This window comes from Ascaphus truei, chromosome 2, assembly GCF_040206685.1.
Source record: "Ascaphus truei isolate aAscTru1 chromosome 2, aAscTru1.hap1, whole genome shotgun sequence".
NCBI classification, from domain to species: domain Eukaryota; kingdom Metazoa; phylum Chordata; class Amphibia; order Anura; family Ascaphidae; genus Ascaphus; species Ascaphus truei.
In genome coordinates, this window is record NC_134484.1 from 475592743 (window position 1) to 475619383 (window position 26641).

The 26641-nt window shown below is 45.9% G+C and overlaps 1 protein-coding gene across 1 annotated transcript in view; it reads right to left on the reverse strand.

Annotated features, from left to right (window-relative positions):
• The window catches only part of LOC142487995 (uncharacterized), a 63925-nt gene that overhangs the window by 35016 nt on the left and 2268 nt on the right, over nt 1-26641 (reverse strand). Inside the window, exons 2-3 of the mRNA XM_075588285.1 lie at nt 5457-5583; nt 3466-3570 (exon numbers count right to left, since the gene is read on the reverse strand). Of these exons, the coding sequence (XP_075444400.1) occupies nt 3466-3570; nt 5457-5583 (232 nt within the window). The remainder of the gene's footprint in view (nt 1-3465; nt 3571-5456; nt 5584-26641) is intronic.

A 26641-nucleotide genomic window follows, 5' to 3' on the forward strand; every position in this document is an offset into this window, starting at 1 on the left:
TGTATGTGTATACCGGTATTACCTCTCTGTTCGTGTATGTGTATACCGGTATTACCTCTCTGGGTGTGTATGTGTATAACGGTATTACCTCTCTGGGCATGTATGTGTATACCGGTATGACCTCTCTGTTCGTGTATGTGTATACCGGTATTACCTCTCTGGGCGTGATATGTATACCGGTATTACCTCTCTGTTCGTGTATGTGTATACCGGTATTACCTCTCTGGGTGTGTATGTGTATACCGGTATGACCTCTCTGTTCGTGTATGTGTATACCGGTATTAACTCTCTGGGTGTGTGTCCCCCCAGTATTACCTCTCTGGACATGTATGTGTCCGGTATTACCTTTCTGGACATAGTAACCTGACAGGCTTTGGGGGGCTGCGGGATTTTCCCCCGAGCATGGCTGTTGCTAGGGGCCTGGGCAGTTTCCTCCATCCTGACTGGCTGCTGCTTAGTAAGGCAGCCAATCAGGAGAAGGTGTCAGGAGCCTGGGGACGGGGCCTAGGAGAGGAGGAAAGAGCGTGGAGCAGAGAGAGGTGAGGTTGTGCGTCTCTGTGTCTATGCAAATGAGAGGGACGGGGGAGAGAGAATGAGAGGGGTCGGGGGAGAGACAATGATGGATATGGGGGGAGAAACAATGAGGGATGGGGGAGAGAGAATGAGAGGGACGGGGGGAGAGAATGAGAGGGACGGGGGGGAAAGAATGAGAGGGACGGGGGGAAAGAATGAGAGGGACGGGGGGAAAGAATGAGAGGGACGGGGGGAAAGAATGAGAGGGACGGGGGGAAAGAATGAGAGGGACGGGGGGAAAGAATGAGAGGGACGGGGGGAAAGAATGAGAGGGACGGGGGGAAAGAATGAGAGGGACGGGGGGAAAGAATGAGAGGGACGGGGGGAAAGAATGAGAGGGACGGGGGGAAAGAATGAGAGGGACGGGGGGAAAGAATGAGAGGGACGGGGGGAAAGAATGAGAGGGACGGGGGGGAAAGAATGAGAGGGACGGGGGGGAAAGAATGAGAGGGACGGGGGGGAAAGAATGGGAGGGATGGGGGGGGAAAGAATGAGAGGGATGGGGGGGAGAGAATGAGAGGGATGGGGGGGAGAGAATGAGAGGGATGGGGGGGAGAGAATGAGAGGGATGGGGGGGAGAGAATGAGAGGGATGGGGGGGAGAGAATGAGAGGGATGGGGGGGAGAATGAGAGGGATGGGGGGGAGAATGAGAGGGATGGGGGGGAGAGAATGAGAGGGATGGGGGGGAGAGAATGAGAGGGATGGGGGGGAGAGAATGAGAGGGATGGGGGGAGAGAATGAGAGGGATGGGGGGGAGAGAATGAGAGGGATGGGGGGGAGAGAATGAGAGGGATGGGGGGAGAGAATGAGAGGGATGGGGGGAGAGAATGAGAGGGATGGGGGGGAGAGAATGAGAGGGATGGGGGGGAGAGAATGAGAGGGATGGGGGGGAGAGAATGAGAGGGATGGGGGGGAGAGAATGAGAGGGATGGGGGGGAGAATGAGAGGGATGGGGGGGAGAGAATGAGAGGGATGGGGGGGAGAGAATGAGAGGGATGGGGGGGAGAGAATGAGAGGGATGAGGGGGAGAGAATGAGAGGGATGGGGGGGAGAGAATGAGAGGGATGGGGGGGAGAGAATGAGAGGGATGGGGGGAGAGAATTAGAGGGATGGGGGGAGAGAAAAGGAGAGGGATGGGGGGGAGAGAAAAGGAGAGGGATGGGGGGGAGAAAAGGAGAGGGATGGGGGAGAGAATTAGAGGGATGGGGGAGAGAGAGAAGGGGGCTGAGAGAGGATGAGCGACAATGAGGGATGGGGGGGAGAGAATGAGAGGGATGGGGGGGAGAGAATGAGAGGGATGGGGGGGGAGAATGAGAGGGATGGGGGGGAGAGAATGAGAGGGATGGGGGGGAGAGAATGAGAGGGATGGGGGGGAGAGAATGAGAGGGATGGGGGGGAGAGAATGAGAGGGATGGGGGGGAGAATGAGAGGGATGGGGGGGAGAGAATGAGAGGGATGGGGGGGAGAGAATGAGAGGGATGGGGGGGGAGAGAATGAGAGGGATGGGGGGGAGAGAATGAGAGGGATGGGGGGGAGAGATTGAGAGGGATGGGGGGGAGAGAATGAGAGGGATGGGGGGGAGAGAATGAGAGGGATGGGGGGGAGAGAATGAGAGGGATGGGGGGGAGAATGAGAGGGATGGGGGGGAGAGAATGAGAGGGATGGGGGGGAGAGAATGAGAGGGATGGGGGGGAGAGAATGAGAGGGATGGGGGGGAGAGAATGAGAGGGATGGGGGGGAGAGAATGAGAGGGATGGGGGGGAGAGAATGAGAGGGATGGGGGGGAGAGAATGAGAGGGATGGGGGGGAGAGAATGAGAGGGATGGGGGGGAGAGAATGAGAGGGATGGGGGGGGGAATTAGAGGGATGGGGGGAGAGAAAAGGAGAGGGATGGGGGGGAGAGAAAAGGAGAGGGATGGGGGGGAGAAAACGAGAGGGATGGGGGGAGAGAATTAGAGGGATGGGGGAGAGAGAAGGGGGCTGAGAGAGGATGAGCGACAATGAGGGATGGGGGGAGAAACAATGAGGGATGGGGGGAGAAACAATGAGGGATGGGGGGAGAAACAATGAGGGATGGGGGGAGAAACAATGAGGGATGGGGGGAGAAACAATGAGGGATGGGGGGAGAAACAATGAGGGATGGGGGGAGAAACAATGAGGGATGGGGGGAGAAACAATGAGGGATGGGGGGAGAAACAATGAGGGATGGGGGGAGAAACAATGAGACGGATGGGGAGAGAATGAGAGGGATGGGGGGAAAGAATGAGAGGGATGGGGGGAGAGAAAACGAGAGGGATGGGAGAGAGAAGGGGGCTGACAGAGGATGAGACGATGAGGGGAGGGTGGGGGTGTTACTGCAGGTATGTTATTTATAATTGATCTGACCGTTACATTTCTCCCCAGATTTGCACCATTTTCTATTCTATTTCGTGAAAGACTCCTGGGGGGGGGCGCTCCGTTCCCAGGATGTTTTTTTTTTACCAAATAGAATATGAAATTGGTGCAAACTGGAGAGAATTAAAAAAAAAATATTGACGTACCGATTAGAACATTTATAAATAACACACCTCCCCGCCGACTTTCCGAGCGCGTCGCACCTTTCACCGTTGTGTCCCGTACTTCGGGAGAAGTCGCCTGGCCGCCCTGCACACAATATAATAAATATCCCGCACTGATGAACAGCACGATTACGAGGGACGATCACTGGCCCGTGTCTAGAAAGTTACCAGCAACGGCGTCCGTCTTCTACAGTGAGCTACAGGTCTACTGCGCCCTCCACCACTCTCATTACACTCACCCAATCACCTATATAGCTCATGATGACTGGAGGACTACACCCGGCCCCAGGAGGAAAACAGAGTTTAGCCACGAATCGTCCCGCGCTGACTTACCTATGTGGATATTCGCCAGAGAGTCGCCCTCGTATGAACACGCGTCGCGGCTCTTGATAAATGGCTCCTCTCCTAAGTCAATGCTCGATATAATGTCGGGACAACCTGGAAAGGAAACGCACGTTGGTCTTCGTGTTCGAGAAAAGTCGCGGCAATGCGTACAACGGGATGTACTGAAAATAATGTACACAAAAAGCAATAATATGAGATTATCGCACGTCCGGACACCCCGCCCCACGTGACATGAGTGCCTGGTCTAAAGTCTACCCAGCAACATGATAAAACCTACATTTATCAACGTTTATTTACATACAAATGAAGCCGCCGGGCCCACCCTAATCTGCCCGTTATCCTATTTACTGGACAACCTCACACCCTATTTGGATACATATAAGGCTATCCTACATAAAAGGCTATCCTACATATAAGACAAAGCATTTTCTGATTCCCCTTTCTGTATTATTTACCACCTCCGCTGGGCGGCTACTGCACGAATCCACCTCATCCTTTCCACGAAGAAGCACTGCGCCACCCACCAGCTTCAGAACGTGACCTCGTGTTCTAGCTCTTCTCTCTCCCTGAAATATGCTTCCCTGCTCTGCTGGTGCAGTAACACAACTGGCAACAATGTCCCAGAACCCATCAATATTGTATTGTTTAACCTTTGGTGGCTGGAGATCGCCAGTGACCCAGCTCACCTGGGCAGGTGAAGGCACGAGGGTACATCCTGGGGCATCATTAGGTGTTGGGGTGGAATATTGGCTAGGTCCACCGGACAGGACGTGGACATGGGCAGGGTTAAGATAATGATAACATCAAGGTGTTCTTGCTGGTAACAGAGAGGAGTACATGCACACTGCAATATGGTGCTGGAGGGGGTTACTTATCTGCCGGTCGGTGCACTGGGTCCAGGGAGGTCCAGACGTCCCAGAGGAGAACAGTGTAGAAAATGGAAGCAGGCACACGGTCTTATGCAAAGAATATGTGATGTGCCACCAAAAGGTCCATCGTTTCGGCAGGGAACTGCCTTTATCAAATCCCTTGCCGAAATGTTGGACCTTTTGGTGGCACATCAAATATTCTTTACATAAGACCGTGTGCCTGCTTCCATTTTCTACACTGTTCTTGCTGGTAAGCAATATTTGCTGCTTTTTAGCACTAAATTACTATATAGTGGTAAAGTTCTATGATTTTCTGTGTGGCTAAAGATGGCGTCATCATTACAAACAACGGTGATTGGCAATGTGCGTGTAAGTTCTACGGTCCAGAAACACCTGATCATGAACGAGATAAACATTGTAAAAATGTCACTTGGCACGCCCACCAGTGATGTCACGCCCACCAGTGATGTCACGCCAGTGATGTCAGACACTGTAGCGTGGAAGTTATAAGGGGGCGTTGCTGCGGCTGCTTTCCATGTTCCAAGCAGAACAGAAAGCACATCGATTGCTGGTTAAAAAAAGTCTACTGAGGTTTAGGTCTGTTATTTTTACGTCCATGTGTGTACGCCTTCACCGTTTACCAGTTTGAAATCAATTCACGTTATGGAGTCCGTAAAACTGCCCCGTTGGATGTGCTTCCTGGTGGATTTGAGCCCTTTCGGATTTGCAGAGGAGGTCGTGTTACGGAAGCGTGTCTAACGGGAGTGGACAACTCCAGTCCTCAAGGGCCACCAACAGGTCAGGTTTCTAGGATATACCTGCTTCAGGACAGGTGGCTCAATCAGTGGCTCAGTCGAAGACTGAGCCACTGATTGAGCCACCTGTCCTGAAGCAGGGATATTCTGCAAACCTGATCTGTTGGTGGCTCTTGATGACTGCAGTTGCCCACTCCCTGGTGTAGAACATCCATGTTAGATTTATGGAAATGGTGAAGCCGAGACCTGGCAAAGTGGTGTCCAGAAATACTCAGGCCAAAACAGCCAACACCTTCTAATCTCAGCGAAAACTGCAACACATCCAAACATCTTAAAGAACTAGAATACTTCTTACAGAGCGAGAGGACCATCTGGTAATTGTCCTTCATTACATTCTTGTAAAGGTTCCTCTGTTCTTCACTCAAATACTCCCACTCGTCCTCCGTGAAATACACAGCGACGTCGTCAAACGTCACCGGGACCTGGAACAGAAAACAACAGTTCTTCTGAGCAAGATCTTCTTTTACCAAGATCCCCAATATATACACGGATTAGAGTATGACACCAACAGTAGCCGTATACTTTGCATACTTCTAAATAAACAGGTCAAGAGTAACAAAAAAAAAAATGACATTGATTGTGGAGTAATGGGTTGACCAAGTATCAACTGCTCCTAACTGCTCCTGCTAATTTAATGCCGGGGGTCGCGTGAGGCCTCCGCAACTCTCAATTTACCGGGATTCAGAAGGGTGGTGACGCGTCGCCATGGCAACGCGGCGTCAAATGATGCTGCGGGACCATGTGACGTCACATGACCCATCGCTACGGCAATTCTGCGTCAAATGACGTAGCGGGTCACGGCGTGACCTCACATGACCCCGCGGTGTGATTTGATGCCGGAAAACAAGGTAAGGGGAGCGGGAGCACCGGGGCGGGGAGGGAGACGGGGGGGGGGGGAGGGGGGAAACAGGGCCAATAGTTTGCACACCCCTGCGTTACACCACCATTTTACCCGCACCCACCATTGTTAGGACCACCGAAAGGGATGGCATGACAAGGAGAAATGAGATGTCGCAGCGTTTCAAATAAGCTGGGACTCGTAATGAAGACCCCTACGGAATTTAATTTCTGGTTTACACCTCCAGCCAAATGGCATCATGCCCCCGGAGGGTCGGTACACATTAGCTTTGGGATGTATGATATTGAAGGCACGTCAGAGCAGATCGCTGAAGATGTGCCGGCTTCGTGCAGCATGATATGAGTAATAAGAAAGGGGTACTGAGGAAACATTGGGTTTTAGTGATTTGGGATGTGTGTTTATCTTGTGTGTCTCGGTTTTAGCTTTCTTGGCTCCCGAGTAAACGATAGAAAGAATGTAACTATGTGTGTGCTCTGTGAGCTGCCGGAGGCTACCAATGCTTTGCGTTCAGGTACCAAAGGGGTTAACATGCAACGCACACATCCAACAAATAAAATACAGAAAGCATAACATCCATATGTGCCAATAACAAGCCTTTAGTGGCCACCTAGACATGGGGTTACCAAGACAAGCTGGTCACTACTAAGGGGTTAATATAATAATAAGTTGGACATTGTTAACATTCTATATTGATTATGACCTATCCTAAGCAGACTCTTCAAACACTGAGCATGTCTATAGTTTACCAGAAAGTAATACATTGAGAGTTACCTCTCGTTTTCAAGTAATACAGTATAAGTGATAAGGATAACACTTGCCCGGGGCCTGTGCGCTATTTCTGCGTAGCAGCCCCAACATCGCCGGGTATTGGAGTTCATGGAATACAACCTGAACAATACTTTTTTCTTTATTACATATTTTGACCATTATTAAAATTTAGTGTGCCCAGGCCTTGGAGTGTTAAGGCACGCAATGTGTGTGTGACGAAAGTGTACTAATGGCAGTGATACGTTTAAGGGGTCATTCTCTTCTAGGGGCAAAGTGTACTAATGTCAGTGACATGGTTAATGTGTCATTCCCTCCTAGGGGCAAAGTGTACTAATGGCAGTGACATGGTTAAGGGGTCAGTCCCTCCTAGGGGCAAAGTGTACTAATGTCAGTGACATGGTTAATGTGTCATTCCCTCCTAGGGGCAAAGTGTACTAATGGCAGTGACATGGTTATGGGGTCAGTCTCTCCTAGGGGCAAAGTGTACTAATGGCAGTGACATGGTTAAGGGGTCAGTCCCTCCTAGGGGCAAAGCGTACTAATGGCAGGGACATGGTTAAGGGGTCAGTCTCTCCTAGGGGCAAAGTGTACTAATGGCAGTGACATGGTTAAGGGGTCAGTCTCTCCTAGGGGCAAAGTGTACTAATGGCAGTGACATGGTTAATGTGTCAGTCCCTCCTAGGGGCAAAGTGTACTAATGGCAGTGACATGGTTATGGGGTCAGTCTCTCCTAGGGGCAAAGTGTACTAATGGCAGGGACATGGTTATTAGGGGTCAGTCCCTCCTAGGGGGCAAAGTGTACTAATGGCAGTGACATGGTAATTAGGGGTCAGTCCCTCCTAGGGGCAAAGCGTACTAATGGCAGGGACATGGTTAAGGGGTCAGTCTCTCCTAGGGGCAAAGTGTACTAATGGCAGTGACATGGTTAATGTGTCAGTCCCTCCTAGGGGCAAAGTGTACTAATGGCAGTGACATGGTAATTAGGGGTCAGTCCCTCCTAGGGGGCAAAGTGTACTAATGGCAGTGACATGGTTAATGTGTCAGTCCCTCCTAGGGGCAAAGTGTACTAATGGCAGTGACATGGTTAATGTGTCAGTCCCTCCTAGGGGCAAAGTGTACTAATGGCAGTGACATGGTTAATGTGTCATTCCCTCCTAGGATCAAAGTGTACTAATGGCAGTGACAGGGTTAAGGGGTCAGTCCCTCCAAGGGGCAAAGTGTACTAATGGCAGTGACAGGGTTAATGTGTCATTCCCTCCTAGGAGCAACGTGTACTAATGGCAGTGACATGGTTAATGTGTCATTCCCTCCTAGGGGCAAAGTGTACTAATGGCAGTGACAGGGTTAAGGGGTAAGTCCCTTCTAGGAGCAAAGTGTGCTAATGGCAGTGACAGGGTTAAGGGGTCAGTCCCACCTAGGGGCAAAGTGTACTAATGGCAGTGACATGGTTAATGTGTCATTCCCTCCTAGGGGCAAAGTGTACTAATGGCAGTGACAGGGTTAAGGGGTAAGTCCCTTCTAGGAGCAAAGTGTACTAATGGCAGTGACAGGGTTAAGGGGTAAGTGCCTCCTAGGGGCAAAGTGTACTAATGGCAGTGACATGGTTAAGGGGTCAGTCCCTCCTAGGGGCAAAGTGTACTAATGGCAGTGACAGGGTTAAGGAGTCAGTCCCTCCTAGGAGCAAAGTGTACTAATGGCAGTGTAAGGGGTGACACCTGTGTGACTAATATCTTTTTACCCAAAACTGACAACTAAAAGTGTTTTTTAAATCATTATTTAAAAGTAGTTTATAACCCTGGTGAGCTGACACTTGGGAGGGGTCTGATTTCCTGCCAGCTCTGTTATCTGATGTCTCATGTCTCTGCACTGCTAACTCTCCCACTCGCCCACCCCTTATCTTTATTGTCTCCCTAATAAAGACAGGGTGAGATAAGGGCAAACAAAACACTTGATTTACAAGCAACTCCCCCTCCCCTCTCTACCCCCTCCCCCCTCTCTACCCCCTCCCCCCTCTCTACCCCCCTCCTCCCTCTCCCCATTCAGAGGCTCCTAAGTGTAAGGCTTGTAATATAGTGCGCGCTGGTGAATGTGCGGGCGCACGGTGTTGCACGTGCGTTTTGTTTGCAGAGGGTAAGCGGTGACGCGCACGGCTAGGGGGCGTGGCTATGTCACAGCGCTAGGTCGCGCTATGATTGGTTCATAGCGTCACATGGAGTGTGACAAGAAGTACAATTCTCTTGTACTTTCGCTGGTCTGCCGCGCCACCGCTCACGGCCGCGCGCGTCTCGACTGTGTCAACGTCAGCCTCCCAGCCAGTTGTAATTGACGCACGGTAGCGCAACAGCGCGCTCTATATTACAGGCCTAAGTTTATAGTCCTTGCTACAGCGACGGCGACGGCGACCTGTGACGTCACTCGTCGCCGTAGCAAAAGTTGCACTCTGGTGTGCGACATAGCTGGCTGCAAGGGGCGGTGATGTCAGGTAGGGGGAAGGCAGAGGGGCAGTATCAGCAGGAAGGAAGGAAAGGGGGAAGGAAGTAACGGAGAGTCCCAGCGCCAAACCACAACTGATTAGCAATGTGAGTGGAAGTGTTCTGGTCCCAGCACACCCGGAGAGGTGCGTAGGGACAGGCAGCTTAACTCAATCCCATATATCAAGCAAGGGGACCTTCTTACTGGATGAAGTGTTTATTTGGGGCAGCAACATACAAATAAAAAGGGGGGAAAGGTACTGAGGGAACACTGGGACATGAGAGCAATGAGGGGAAGGGGAGCTATGAGGGAAGTGCGGTAAATGCAGGATAAAGGGATAGGTAAAAACCAGTAACTTTACCAGGGGAGGAGAGATGGCTGCTGGTACTGTGACCGCATGCTGGTCTGGGCTGATGGGAAATGAACTGGGACAATACCACCTGGCAAGGGGAGGGGGAGGAGTCCATCCTGGTAAAAGGCAGGGGGGTTGCCAAGGCAACTGCAAAGCAACGGTTTATGATATGTTAACCCCTTAGCCAGGCCTGGTGTTAAACTGATATGGTCTAGAGATAATGTCATATGTTCTGCCAACGATGAGATTCTCTGACATAAACAAAAGGTTTTTCAAAGCATTCTCTGGAGGGGGTTTATGGATTGCCAGGGGGCGTGGCTAAGAAAGTATTAAAAATGAGAATATCATGTGAGGTCATCCCCTCTGCATAATAGGAGTTACAAATCTGTAATCATGTCACCGAATACCATGTTCTAACATCACCCACTGTATGTTTATCAGGAACTGGGTGACAGATATGTGACGGTAGGGGTAAAGGTAGGGGTAAATATGGCTGCTGTTAATAAAGGTCAAGTCTGCCATTACCCCTACCTGTCAGCAATACATTGGTATTATATTATATGTTATGTATATATATGTATGTCTGCTTGGTTCCAGCACCTCAGGAATCAGGGGTTAATATATTTGCAGGAGAATTGTTGCAACTTGGTCTGTGACCTTTCCCTGTGACCTTATGTTGCAAATGTTATGTTGCAGTTCTACCCACCAATTAGGGCCTGGGCATGTAGGCAGCACCTGGTCCTGAGTGTTGCAATAGGGAATAAAACACAAAAGCGCACCGAGGGTCAAGATTTAATTAAAACATGTTAGTAGTAATAACAATAAAAACTTACATATAAGGGTAAGTACATCCAGTATTAAGGTGCAGAGGAAACAGTCCTGGTGGTGTCCTGGGCATAAAGAGATGGTGCAGAGGCTTACAAGGTAGACCCACGTGCTGGGGCTGCCTGGCTCAGCACCATATAGTTCTTACTTCCGGGTTGCAGCTTCTCGCAGGACCCGTGAATAGTAGCCCACTTCAAATGCCGGTTTCCCAGAGAAACTCACTCCGGCGTGCCGAAGGGTCTCTGGTTGTTGATGGGACAGCTGGGGGTAGGTACACCTGTGGGCTGACTTCTAGCTGCACCGTAGGGCTTTCGCAACGCGTTTCACACAGTGTTGTGCTTCATCAGGCGATATTTTGGACACCTACGTGGGGGCCTTTTAAACAGTAATACTGGGTTCCCAATAGGGTAGAGAATTAGCCAATAGGAGTACATGCATAATAAATGCAATGCACTAACGAGGCTTAAAAGGTATTGTGAATGCAAACGGTATGCATTGAACCTTATATTAATAAAAACAAATAAATTTCATCAGCAATATATTAATAATTAAATAAAAGACACTGCAAAAAGCCACCCATGTAGGTAATAACCCATAATTGATCATGTAAAGGTATTACAGGATCACACTTGAATCACAAAGATACATGCAATAAATACATAAAAACACATTGTAAATGGGGGATAGAAAGGAAGGGAAAGAGGTGAAGGGTTTAAATAGATAGAGTGAAACAGATAAATGAGAGGAGAGAAAGAAGGATAATATAAAAAGAAAAAAGAGAGGGGGCGGGAAAGGGAGAGAAGGATGAGATAAACTAGCAGGGGGAAAAAAAAAGGGTGAAGAAGAGGTAGAAAGAAAACAAAAGAAAAAGAAAGAGAGGAAAAAAGAAATGAAAAAGGGAGAAAGAAAAGGGGGGGAGGGAAGGGGAGGGGGGGAAAAGGGGAGGAAGGAGTGAGAGGGGGGGGGGGGGAGTCCCAGGGGTATAGGGATTAAGAACTAAAAATGGATCTCAATAATTTTAATAATGGATAAAAAATCTCATTAGTCTTAATGCAACAACTAATATCTGTTTATCTCAAAAAGGGTGTCAGTTCGATATAATCATTGAGACCTCCTGGGTATTTGGACTGTAGGGTAAAGATCCAAAATTGCTCACGTTTGGCAAGTTGTAGATCTCTATCTCCTGCCCTCACATTGCTTTTTATTATCTCAATACCCATATATTGTACACCCACTGTACTACAATTGTGTACTTCTTTAAAGTGAGTCAAAAGATGAGTTAGAGGTTTGGAGGTCCCTTCTAGTTTAGGGATATTAGTTATGTTACGTAAATGCTCCATAATGCGTAGTTTCAAATTTCGCTTTGTCCTGCCCACGTACTGCAGTCCGCAGCTACACTGCAGAATGTACACCACATACTGTGACAGACAATCAATAAAACTCGAAATTTTGAAAATAGTCCCTGTAACGTGGGATTTAAAGGTCTTACAGGTTAGCATTTTTGGGCAAATCTTGCACCTAGCGCATTTATGATTTCCCACGACTCCCAGTTGGTCCCTTAGATCTTTCTTGGGTTCTTTGTCTGTTCCCTTTAATAGACTAGGGGCAAGGATGGTTTTTAAAGTTTGTGCTTTTTTAAAAACAACGGGTGGTTTCGGGGCAAGGAATTTATTTAAAATTGGATCCATATGTAAAATGTGCCAATGTTTGGTCAAAATATTTTTTATGGAGTTATGGGAAGAATTAAATTGTGTCACAAAATATGGTGTCTCTTGTTTGTCTTTTTTATGGTTGACAGGGGGGGAATCGAGTGTGTGAATGTTATCGACTTCTAAGTCAGTGTTTTTACATCCTATGGTTTTGGCATGAATTTGTTTACTCTTTTTCTTTTTTAGTAATAATGAATCCCTATTTTTATTCAGTGCTTTAAGGTAGGATTCGGATATTAATTCCTCCTGATAGCCCTTGTGTCTAAAGCGTTTAATCAGTATTTGTGACTGTTCCATATAGCTATCAACAGTTGCACAATTCCTCCTGATGCGGAGAAATTGGCTATACGGAATATTGTCAATGCACTTCTTTTGATGTCCGCTTTTGGGATGCAAATAGGAATTTACATTAGTGTCTTTAAAGAAAGTTTGGGTAAGAAGAGAGTCTCCCTTAATGGAGATTGATAGGTCCAGGAAGGTAGTATTGTCCTTTTGGACATTGCTAGTAAAGGTGAGATTAAAGTTGTTGTTATTTATTCTATCAACAAAGTTTTTAAATGACGTCTCATCGCCATCCCAGATAACTAGTATATCATCAATGTATCTCCTCCAGAGTTTTAACTGAGGAGGAGATACAGTGATACCCCATATATGCATCGACTCCCACCATCCCATGTAAAGATTGGCGAAGGAAGGTGCAAAGCGGGTCCCCATAGCAGTACCACAGTGTTGTACATAGTAGTCGTGCTGAAAAAGAAAATAATTGTGTTGCAAAATGAACTCTATGGAATCGTGAATAAAGTGACGCTGTATAGGTGGGAGTGTATCGTGAAGTGCTAGATAGAAATCTATAGCTTCTAATCCACCTTTGTGAGGTATTGATGTGTAAAGTGCCTGTACATCTAAAGTGGCTAGTAAATAGGTGTTCACCCAAGGAAAATCGTGAAGTAGAGTAAGAACCGAGGTAGTGTCTAATAAGTGTGAAGGTAATGTTGGCACAAGAGGTTGTAAAAAAGTGTCTACATATTGGGAAAGGTTCGCTGTGAGAGAGTTAATACCCGATATAATAGGTCGCCCAGGAGGATCAGTGAGGGATTTGTGAATCTTGGGTAGGTGATAAAGGATAGGGATGGTGGGAGCAGCGCAAAATAGGTACTCGTATTCTGCCTTACTTAGCACACCAGATTGTCGTGCACTTACAAGTAGTAATTTAAGATCTTCCTGATATTGTTTGGTGGGATCTTTGGATAGTTTCCGATAGGAATTACTATCAGATAACAGCCGTAATGCCTCCCTACAGTAATCAGTCCTGTTTTGGAGGACAATGGCCCCGCCTTTATCTGCCTCACGTATAATGACATCTTGATTGTTTTTTAATTCTTGTAATACTAGTTTTTCTTGTGTAGTTAGGTTATTAGTGTATTCTCACTCCTTCCTCCCCTTTTCCCCCCCTCCCCTTCCCTCCCCCCCTTTTCTTTCTCCCTTTTTCATTTCTTTTTTCCTCTCTTTCTTTTTCTTTTGTTTTCTTTCTACCTCTTCTTCACCCTTTTTTTTTCCCCCTGCTAGTTTATCTCATCCTTCTCTCCCTTTCCCGCCCCCTCTCTTTTTTCTTTTTATATTATCCTTCTTTCTCTCCTCTCATTTATCTGTTTCACTCTATCTATTTAAACCCTTCACCTCTTTCCCTTCCTTTCTATCCCCCATTTACAATGTGTTTTTATGTATTTATTGCATGTATCTTTGTGATTCAAGTGTGATCCTGTAATACCTTTACATGATCAATTATGGGTTATTACCTACATGGGTGGCTTTTTGCAGTGTCTTTTATTTAATTATTAATATATTGCTGATGAAATTTATTTGTTTTTATTAATATAAGGTTCAATGCATACCGTTTGCATTCACAATACCTTTTAAGCCTCGTTAGTGCATTGCATTTATTATGCATGTACTCCTATTGGCTAATTCTCTACCCTATTGGGAACCCAGTATTACTGTTTAAAAGGCCCCCACGTAGGTGTCCAAAATATCGCCTGATGAAGCACAACACTGTGTGAAACGCGTTGCGAAAGCCCTACGGTGCAGCTAGAAGTCAGCCCACAGGTGTACCTACCCCCAGCTGTCCCATCAACAACCAGAGACCCTTCGGCACGCCGGAGTGAGTTTCTCTGGGAAACCGGCATTTGAAGTGGGCTACTATTCACGGGTCCTGCGAGAAGCTGCAACCCGGAAGTAAGAACTATATGGTGCTGAGCCAGGCAGCCCCAGCACGTGGGTCTACCTTGTAAGCCTCTGCACCATCTCTTTATGCCCAGGACACCACCAGGACTGTTTCCTCTGCACCTTAATACTGGATGTACTTACCCTTATATGTAAGTTTTTATTGTTATTACTACTAACATGTTTTAATTAAATCTTGACCCTCGGTGCGCTTTTGTGTTTTATTCCCTGCTGTTGCCCGCGTTTGGAGCCATCCTGCGACGGGACCTGTGGAGGAGGGGTGCCTTCACATCACATCAGCTGCAAGAGGGAAGAGTTGATCCACTACGAGATCCTGTTAGGAAGCAAGAGCGCGGTTTGACTTTCTTATCTATGGTAACTGTGTTGCTTATTTCTAAGGAACACTACTTTCCCTTTACCCCACATCATTCTCGCTGCACTACCAAAGACTTCCATTTAGTATTACAATTGTGTTATCCAGTAGATATTTGTTCACTGTGCTATTGTGCAATTTATATTTATTCAGCAATTGTTTTTCCTCCTCCATGTTCCAATTCCCTCCCCCCCCTTCCCCAGGCCCCTCTTCCCTGCCACTCATTTCTCCTCTGTCCCTCCCCTCCTCCTCCCCCCCCAGGTCTGTGCCTCCACCTTCCCCTGCCCTTATTAGACGTATTATGGATGTACCACACACTAGCCAATTCCTACAATGTATTAACAATAGATACAGGAAGGCAGAAATCCTTAACAAATTATTCTCTGATAAACCTCTGACTGAGGAAAATGTACCTAATCTCTCTGATCAAATTGATACTTTGCATAAACTAATAGAAAAAGAAACTCGGTCCTGGTTGGATATGGTCACACTAGAGGAGTATGCCAGGTGTGGCCGTATTCCCAGAGGCTTAAGATTTAGAAAAAAACCAACATATGCTGCTGACAATGACGAATTTGTAAAGGAGTGGGACAGACTCCTTGATCATTGTTCATTTGAATTGATCAGATTGCTGGTGTTAGAGAGAAAGAAAGAACTAACAGAATTAGACTCCAAGATCACTCAGATCAAAAATGAGATTCTATCAATGTCTTGCTTAGATCAATTACCCAAACTTACAGAAGACATGTGTTCTAAATTGAAGAAATTTGAAAATCAAATATTGGCATCCAAAAATAGGAAATTTCTTAGGGATAAACTTGACTATTCTCTAAACCAACAGAGATCATGGGATAACTCGAGAGACAAGAAACAACAGGAAGGAGTAGATGCTTCACATAATCCCAAGACGCCCGTTCCTACTCCCAATTTAGACCATGTAAGTAACAACCCACATAAATCTCACAAATATCATCCACAACCACCCAGAACACCCAGAGACCCCAATTATTATCAACACAATCCACACTTCTTTCCTCATCACGACCAACATTATAGACACACGCCTCAACATCATAGAGACAGCACTTCATATAAACCCCCATGGGGTCACCCCACGGGACACCCTAGTCATTGGAAATATCAAAAATCAAAAAATAATAAACATTACCAGAAGTATCACTACACACGTGATCACAACCCTAGAGAACCCCCTAGGAACTCAAGGAGTACAGTAACACAACAGCAACCAAACATTAAAGATATCAAAGAGAACCCAATCCCAGTGACTAATAAATATGAGGTCTTAGGAACATTGCCAGAATCACAAAATGAGGATTTTTTAGCCAGATTGAATCAAGTCAGGCAAACAATACCAACCTGGGATCCAAATCATCCACCAGAGACCAAACAAAAACCATCAAGAAAAAGGGAGAATTCAGAAGGGGAACAAGGGGGAGAGGAGGAATCATTACAACCCTGCAAAAAACCCACCCAGACAATATCACACTGATTAACAACGGTATTTACAATTTATCATCTATCACTGTAGATAATACACTTATGATGCTGTTAAGTAAAGGTTTATCATTTGCCCCCACATGTGAAGCTAAGAATTTCGATCTGTATGTGGATCTTCAAAAATTCACTCGAAAACTCACACTGGGTAGACATTTTTCGAATGCTCCATACAGTGTTGAAGCAGCATCCCTCGATATATGTTCAAATATTGAGGGCTTTACCATAGAAGAACAAGCTGCGTTGGTTGACCTCACCAACTTAGCAGATGAGGGATATATGGATGCTCATTCTAAATGTCCAGTGAACCATACGAACTATAAACCTCGATCAGTTTTTTATCCCTATCACTCTCGTGGTCATTATATAGAAATCTTCAATAAATTAGTAGAGAAGGATTTTAGAGAACTGTGCCAAATTGAACATGGGAAACATAAATACACTAATAACCTAACTACACAAGAAAAACTAGTATTACAAGAATTAAAAAACAATCAAGATGTCATTATACGTGAGGCAGATAAAGGCGGGGCCATTGTCCTCCAAAACAGGACTGATTACTGTAGGGAGGCATTACGGCTGTTATCTGATAGTAATTCCTATCGGAAACTATCCAAAGATCCCACCAAACAATATCAGGAAGATCTTAAATTACTACTTGTAAGTGCACGACAATCTGGTGTGCTAAGTAAGGCAGAATACGAGTACCTATTTTGCGCTGCTCCCACCATCCCTATCCTTTATCACCTACCCAAGATTCACAAATCCCTCACTGATCCTCCTGGGCGACCTATTATATCGGGTATTAACTCTCTCACAGCGAACCTTTCCCAATATGTAGACACTTTTTTACAACCTCTTGTGCCAACATTACCTTCACACTTATTAGACACTACCTCGGTTCTTACTCTACTTCACGATTTTCCTTGGGTGAACACCTATTTACTAGCCACTTTAGATGTACAGGCACTTTACACATCAATACCTCACAAAGGTGGATTAGAAGCTATAGATTTCTATCTAGCACTTCACGATACACTCCCACCTATACAGCGTCACTTTATTCACGATTCCATAGAGTTCATTTTGCAACACAATTATTTTCTTTTTCAGCACGACTACTATGTACAACACTGTGGTACTGCTATGGGGACCCGCTTTGCACCTTCCTTCGCCAATCTTTACATGGGATGGTGGGAGTCGATGCATATATGGGGTATCACTGTATCTCCTCCTCAGTTAAAACTCTGGAGGAGATACATTGATGATATACTAGTTATCTGGGATGGCGATGAGACGTCATTTAAAAACTTTGTTGATAGAATAAATAACAACAACTTTAATCTCACCTTTACTAGCAATGTCCAAAAGGACAATACTACCTTCCTGGACCTATCAATCTCCATTAAGGGAGACTCTCTTCTTACCCAAACTTTCTTTAAAGACACTAATGTAAATTCCTATTTGCATCCCAAAAGCGGACATCAAAAGAAGTGCATTGACAATATTCCGTATAGCCAATTTCTCCGCATCAGGAGGAATTGTGCAACTGTTGATAGCTATATGGAACAGTCACAAATACTGATTAAACGCTTTAGACACAAGAGCTATCAGGAGGAATTAATATCCGAATCCTACCTTAAAGCACTGAATAAAAATAGGGATTCATTATTACTAAAAAAGAAAAAGAGTAAACAAATTCATGCCAAAACCATAGGATGTAAAAACACTGACTTAGAAGTCGATAACATTCACACACTCGATTCCCCCCCTGTCAACCATAAAAAAGACAAACAAGAGACACCATATTTTGTGACACAATTTAATTCTTCCCATAACTCCATAAAAAATATTTTGACCAAACATTGGCACATTTTACATATGGATCCAATTTTAAATAAATTCCTTGCCCCGAAACCACCCGTTGTTTTTAAAAAAGCACAAACTTTAAAAACCATCCTTGCCCCTAGTCTATTAAAGGGAACAGACAAAGAACCCAAGAAAGATCTAAGGGACCAACTGGGAGTCGTGGGAAATCATAAATGCGCTAGGTGCAAGATTTGCCCAAAAATGCTAACCTGTAAGACCTTTAAATCCCACGTTACAGGGACTATTTTCAAAATTTCGAGTTTTATTGATTGTCTGTCACAGTATGTGGTGTACATTCTGCAGTGTAGCTGCGGACTGCAGTACGTGGGCAGGACAAAGCGAAATTTGAAACTACGCATTATGGAGCATTTACGTAACATAACTAATATCCCTAAACTAGAAGGGACCTCCAAACCTCTAACTCATCTTTTGACTCACTTTAAAGAAGTACACAATTGTAGTACAGTGGGTGTACAATATATGGGTATTGAGATAATAAAAAGCAATGTGAGGGCAGGAGATAGAGATCTACAACTTGCCAAACGTGAGCAATTTTGGATCTTTACCCTACAGTCCAAATACCCAGGAGGTCTCAATGATTATATCGAACTGACACCCTTTTTGAGATAAACAGATATTAGTTGTTGCATTAAGACTAATGAGATTTTTTATCCATTATTAAAATTATTGAGATCCATTTTTAGTTCTTAATCCCTATACCCCTGGGACTCCCCCCCCCCCCCCCTCTCACTCCTTCCTCCCCTTTTCCCCCCCTCCCCTTCCCTCCCCCCCTTTTCTTTCTCCCTTTTTCATTTCTTTTTTCCTCTCTTTCTTTTTCTTTTGTTTTCTTTCTACCTCTTCTTCACCCTTTTTTTTTCCCCCTGCTAGTTTATCTCATCCTTCTCTCCCTTTCCCGCCCCCTCTCTTTTTTCTTTTTATATTATCCTTCTTTCTCTCCTCTCATTTATCTGTTTCACTCTATCTATTTAAACCCTTCACCTCTTTCCCTTCCTTTCTATCCCCCATTTACAATGTGTTTTTATGTATTTATTGCATGTATCTTTGTGATTCAAGTGTGATCCTGTAATACCTTTACATGATCAATTATGGGTTATTACCTACATGGGTGGCTTTTTGCAGTGTCTTTTATTTAATTATTAATATATTGCTGATGAAATTTATTTGTTTTTATTAATATAAGGTTCAATGCATACCGTTTGCATTCACAATACCTTTTAAGCCTCGTTAGTGCATTGCATTTATTATGCATGTACTCCTATTGGCTAATTCTCTACCCTATTGGGAACCCAGTATTACTGTTTAAAAGGCCCCCACGTAGGTGTCCAAAATATCGCCTGATGAAGCACAACACTGTGTGAAACGCGTTGCGAAAGCCCTACGGTGCAGCTAGAAGTCAGCCCACAGGTGTACCTACCCCCAGCTGTCCCATCAACAACCAGAGACCCTTCGGCACGCCGGAGTGAGTTTCTCTGGGAAACCGGCATTTGAAGTGGGCTACTATTCACGGGTCCTGCGAGAAGCTGCAACCCGGAAGTAAGAACTATATGGTGCTGAGCCAGGCAGCCCCAGCACGTGGGTCTACCTTGTAAGCCTCTGCACCATCTCTTTATGCCCAGGACACCACCAGGACTGTTTCCTCTGCACCTTAATACTGGATGTACTTACCCTTATATGTAAGTTTTTATTGTTATTACTACTAACATGTTTTAATTAAATCTTGACCCTCGGTGCGCTTTTGTGTTTTATTCCCTGCTGTTGCCCGCGTTTGGAGCCATCCTGCGACGGGACCTGTGGAGGAGGGGTGCCTTCACATCACATCAGCTGCAAGAGGGAAGAGTTGATCCACTACGAGATCCTGTTAGGAAGCAAGAGCGCGGTTTGACTTTCTTACCTGAGTGTTGCAATATTATGTTTTAAGTGTATAAAAAGGTGGGGAGAGAGACCCCTAGCAGAGAGTTACAGAGGTGTGACTGTGACAGGGAGAAACTGCTGTGTCCACTCCAGTGCTGGTCTCAGGCCTGAAAAACAGTCCTGTATGCACTGGGCAAGAAGAGAGAACAGGGGAAATCTCTGCAAGTCTGTCCCTGCAACTAGGTATGCAGGGTATCCCCCAGTTGGGTATGTGTGATGTTTGTGTGTTTTGTACAGTACAGTTGTGGATATACTTTTCCAATAAATTAATTTGATAAAAACTCTCGTGTTCTGCCTGGCGATATTGATCCCTGGTATTAGTACTGGTCTCCCGTGACGAGATATTAATTTGTTGCTCAGGTTTAGTGGTACATCGGTCATGTTTAGTCTTGTCGAGTCCGCCATGAACGCTTTAATGTATTGATATGACTCACGTGTGTGTAAGTATTACAGAAGGGAAGTTATGAGTGCGGGTATATCGTGTATAACGGCGTTTGGAAGGAGTTTTCCCCCCCTCTGTCGTAAAACCATCAATATCACAGCTGATTTATGACAGGGGCTGGCTTATGTGGTTTCCATGGGGGAAAAGAATATTTACGTCTGGGCAATGTATTAGATTTTTAGATTTCAACAGAGGAGTGTTTTGGACCAAACACTCGATATCTCATCTTCTGCACTAGTGACCTCTCTGGGAGAAAACATGATGATGTATATGGTTTTTATTTATGTTATATCCTTTTTATTTTGAGAAACTGTTCTGCATCTATTGTAATTGTACAGTATGTTCTTGTAATCCTTTTTTCTGTAATCTATGCAATATAGAATCCAATGAAGCAGACGGCACTCCACTTGCAAGTAGAAAAAATTGGGTGCTTGTCCAATAAAGCAATAATAAACCATACGATACCGTTAGAAGCACGAGATCAGGAGACAGCACTCTGGTAAGTTTGATCACAAGTTTTAAAACTTGTGATCAAACTTACCAGAGTGCTGTCTCCTGATCTCGTGCTTCAAACGGTATCGTACGGTTTATATATATTATTATTATTCTGCAATATATATAGAATATATAGAATAATTGAGTTCTTCAGTAATAGGTGATACCTTTTTTATTGGACTAACAATTTATGTCATAGGACAAGCTTTCGAGAGTTCTCCTCTCTTCTTCAGGTCAAGCAATATATATATATCAACTGTAAATATTACTGTATGCTCATTTGCATGAAGTGTGTTCCTGAAGTGCTTTGTGCTGTGTGACAATGGTGAAAGGCGGGGTTGCAGACCGGCCTAAGACATGCAAATGAGCACACAGTTATATTTCCATTTGCTATATGCTTTGCTGTGCAGGGTTTTTGTCACTTTTTTACTCACCATACTGTAACTTAACTAAGTATACACACACACACACACACACACAATAAGTAATGCTTTGGGCTCTGAATGAACTGTTGGACACTCTGGAGTATTTACATTTTCGCACACATTTTGCTACAACAGATTTTTGTGTGTTAAGTGCATAGTTTTTCTATAACAGGGACCTGGTACCCTCGCTATTATTATTACATCTTTTGTTTGCATAAATATCTCAGGGGTGGCAGTGTATAGATATGATTGCAATTGAGTAAGGGGTTAATATTAACTCAATGGAGGTACCTTTGCGGAGGAGAAAGGTGAATTGGCTTGAGTAGCCGTGTGTAAGTCACGTGCTCACCTGTGTGCTGTTTGTGACGCTGGTATATTGGGACGGATTTAGGGGAATGTGGCGGTGAAGGGGTACCCAGGCTAGTAAATAAAGGTATTATGCCAGGCTAGGTGCCCCTGAACCTTATTGGGGATTGTAGATTGTCAGCTCTGCAACCCATTAATGGCAGTAACACTGTGATTTTAATAAAAATGTCTGTGTCTCTCCCACCAGGTATAAGGTGGCAAGAGATATATGCTTTTAAGTTACAGTAATGTTCAGTAGGGGTAAAAATCCCTTTGCATGAGAGACATAGTGGCTACTCCACCCTCTAAGCTTCAAAGGCAATCCAGGATATGGAGGTGTTAAACCATTTGTTAGCAAGGAGGGGGAAAGGCAGAAAATTTCAATAAGCCATCCTGGCAAGATGTCACTCTGCCCAGACTGAGCGGCACCAGGGAAGAGGGGCAGGGTCTCATATGCTATGCGGCAAAGGTGCAAAGTTCACACATGCCCTGAGCAAAATGAGAAGCCCCTCTGCCAGGTTTGCAAAGTATAGGCAACTCTGTGACAGGGGTGTAGAGGGAGAAAGGGGGTGGCCCGGGATTAATGGGGTTACACCCCAATTGGCCATCCCCTGACCTCACCCGGGAGTCAAAGGGTTAACTGGGCTAAGACCCAGAACAGTGATTTAACCCCTGTAATGACATGTACATGTGTATTCTCCTGTTCCCCTGTTCCATTGTAATGTCTGGTTTACTCAGTGTCTGCATCACACACACACTAGAATCCATCCGGGAGCACAAGGGTTAATAGTCCTTTAATGATTATAGCTCTTTGTGAAGTTTTCCCGCCTTTTCAGGCACCATTTTGCAGGTCCCCATTGGCCGCCATTAGGGCTCCATGCATTCTAATGGAGAATCTTGTTGTTTTAGTCCTGTTTCCTGTAAAGACCAGCAGGTGGCGTCCGAGAGGGAGAGCGGCAGTTTCCCATTGAAAGTCAATGGGCCCATCGACTTCAATGGAGGTTCCTCGAGGTAACTTTCGAAGAACAAGTTGGCTGCCGTCCAGACCGCAAACCGCAAAGCGGGATACATTTTCAATAGGAGAGCTTTGATCACTTACAAGTCAAGGTCAACGTCAAGTGGCGTGGGAATAAACAGTTCTAGGGCCCCTAGGAATAAAATTCTTTTGGCCCCTAGTTCCGAGGCTTCCCCCCACTCGACCACAACTGGGTCCCCAAATCCTGGACCCCCGATAAGGGTCGAACCGAGAAGAACGGGTCGCGCCATAGGCTTTGCCGGCGGCGGCAGAAACGGCTCAGAAAAATGACTAAGTGTGAAATGCTGTATTTTGGTACTCCATATCTCCGGTTCCGGAGGGCCCAGCGGATCAAGGTTTGGGGTGTCTGCAGGCACTGCTCCGGCATCACTGCAGAACCATCCTTGACCCTCCTGGACCAACCCGACGGAGTATGGACCCCCTTGAAGGTTCGGGACTTTTCCCATAGACTTCAATGGCGGAGAAACCCCATTGACCTCAATGGCGGCAATTTACCATTGAAAGTCTATGGCGGAGAAGCCCGTTGTTTTCAATGGGGATTTAGTGAAAAGCTGAGATTTCTTTTTTAGCGGAGATTTTTGTATTAAAATGAAAAATGATTTAATGTGCATTTGTGTAACTCCGGTTCCATAGGTCGTAGCAAGTCTCTTTTTGGACCATATGGTGTCCCAGTTCCGGCCATGAGAACTGGGAAGTTTGGTTCTGCTAGACCCAATGGAACCGGATATTTTAATACGTTTATGTTTTATGTTTAATCCTGTGTCCCAAGGTATGGACAAAGACTCAGAGGAATTCCTTTGCATACCAGGATAGCAGATGGCCCTAGAGGCGCCCCAATGTCTAGAATTTAAGTATTGTTCAAAGGGTCTTGTCACCCTCCCTGATTATTTAAGGGCGGAGGAGGCTCAAACCAGAGCAGCCTCCAAGTGTCCCAGTTATCACCTTCCAACAAAGGTTATCTTGCTAGAGATCCAGATGGGTAGACTGGCTGGCATTCCATTTGCCTATGGGGGGCTACAGAAACGAGACCCCAGAGTTCTACTGCGCATGTGCCAGCTAGCAGGGGGGCCTGTCCTAAAATGTGTTCCCCCATCAAAGATTGGCTGGAGATAATTGAAAACCAATCACAGGTACTTAAGGTTAAGGATAGAGGGACAAAAAGGTTTATAAACTGCTGTTCCCCATATATCCTTTGTCTTCGTTTGCTGATATGGTTACCTGATATCACCTGAATGATTACCTGATTGCTGAAGAGAAATGCTACATCTAACTTCTCATTCCCCAACCCCTAAGTAAGTGTACTTCTTGTCTGTTACTGTATTATTCGTGTGTTCACCTATCCTAAGGAATAAAAACACTTTATTATATCTAAGACTCGTTTCAGTTCAGACCCAGTGATAAATATATATCATCTGTTATATATATTTATGTGACCTTATACAGCCTGCCATAATCTCACCGTGACAAGGGGGAAGGAAATATTCCCACGAAGAAGAGAGGCTGTACTAGTGAGGCATAGGAATGTTAACCCTATAAGAACCTGTGCAGTCCATCAGGAAGAGAGTCATCATGCTGTAACAGATTCATCATGCTGTAAGAGATTCGTAACATCGTAGCAAAGATTCAGCTAAGCTTCAAGAGTTCGTAAGAACTAAAGTTTCAAGATCCCATACTACGGAGACAGAACGAAAGAAGCAGCTCCGGCGGAGTAAAACAGCAGTGGCAAGTTGTGCTGCTGACCGAGGACTGTTTTCAGGCTCTTTTCGCCAGCAACTCCCGCTCCTGAGAAATTGCTCCTAGAGACTTTGTTTTGCAATATCTCGTTTTGGAAACAAGATATTTCATTTAACCCCGTTCCAGTAAATGTATTTTCGTTGTAATTGTAAACCAAGCTGTGTGTGTTCATTCTGTAAATAAATCACAATTTATTTTATCCCTTGCTTTGCTCAATCAAATGATCCGGGTAGTTTGGTGTTAAAAGTTCTGGTCTCCAGTGACAGGGAGATTTACTCATCTGAGGGACATTTGCGAAGGTGAAGAGTGGGGCAGCTTGCGGGTTATGTATTAATCCTGGTCCATTTGAGGGACCTTTGTGGAGGTGAAAAGTGGGAGCGCTTGCGAGTGGCGTATTAACCCTTGTCCCGCATGCAGGCCACGTGCTCTCAGGTGTGGCGTATAGGATACTGCTTATAAAAGTAATCGTCTTCTTTTTATCCACCCAGAATATAACCATGTCACTTATTCGCGTGCCACGAAATCCGGCCTGATTTATCTCGTCGAGACGCGCTCTCCCTCAGCAGGTAATGAGCGCTGCTCTCCACGTGTAATGATCCCTCTCACTAGTACACAAAGTGCTTAAAGATTAACCAGCGGCTTGTAGATAAGGAGGTTCCCAATCTGTTTTATCTCGCGGATTCAGCAGAGATTGGAAGCTCATCACACACAACCCGCCCTCTGCATCTCCCCCTCCTCTCCATGCGAAGGGGGCGGCTTCCGTGGGGCAAAACCCTTCCCCCGCACAACCCCTACCCCACACACCCACACACACACAACCCGCCCTCTGCATCTCCCCCTCCTCTCCATGCGAAGGGGGCGGCTTCCGTGGGGCAAAACCCTTCCCCCGCACAACCCCTACCCCACACACACACACACAACCCGCCCTCTGCATCTCCCCCTCCTCTCCATGCGAAGGGGGCGGCTTCCGTGGGGCAAAACCCTTCCCCCGCACAACCCCTACCCCACACACACAACCCCTACCCCACACACACAACCCCTACCCCACACACACAACCCGCCCTCTGCATCTCGCCCTCTCCATGCGAAAGGGACGGCTTCCGTGGGGCAAAACCCTTCCCCCGCACAACCCCTACCCCACACACACACACAACCCGCCCTCTGCATCTTCCCCTCCTCTCCATGCGAAGGGGGCGGCTTCCGTGGGGCAAAATCCTTCCCCCGCACAACCCCTACCCCACACACACAACCCGCCCTCTGCATCTCCCCCTCCTCTCCATGCGAAGGGGACGGCTTCCGTGGGGCAAAACCCTTCCCCTGCACAGCCCCAACCTCACACACACAACCCGCCCTCTGCATCTCCCCCTCCTCTCCATGCGAAGGCGGCGGCTTCCGTGGGGCAAAACCCTTCACCCGCACAACCCCTACCCCACACACACAACCCGCCCTCTGCATCTCCCCCTCCTCTCCATGTGAAGGGGGCGGCTTCCGTGGGGCAAAACACTTCCCCCGCACAACCCCTACCCCACACACACACAACCCGCCCTCTGCATCTTCCCCTCTCCATGTGAAGGGGGCACCTTACGTGGGGCAAAACCCTTCCCCCACACAACCCCTACCCCACAAAAGCCCACTACAGGGGACGGCTCGCTCACCCCAAACAAGTCGCACCCAGCACATTACATCCCACAGTTTGCAGGTCTTAGTATTAAACTTGTAGGATTTTAATAAGTAATAATAACAGCAATAATTGTACGAACGAGTAATAATAACAGTAATAATTGTACGAGCGAGTAATAATTATAGTAATAATTGTATGAGCGAGTAATAACATTAATAATTGTACGGGCGAGTAAGAAAAGTAATAATTGTATGAGCGAGTAATAAAAGTAATAATTGTATGAGCGAGTAATAACAGTAATAATTGTATGAGCGAGTAATAACAGTAATAATTGTATGAGCGAGTAATAACAGTAATAATTGTACGAGCGAGTAATAACATTAATAATTGTACGGGCGAGTAAGAAAAGTAATAATTGTATGAGCGAGTAATAACAGTAATAATTGTATGAGCGAGTAACAGTAATAATTGTACGAGCGAGTAATAAC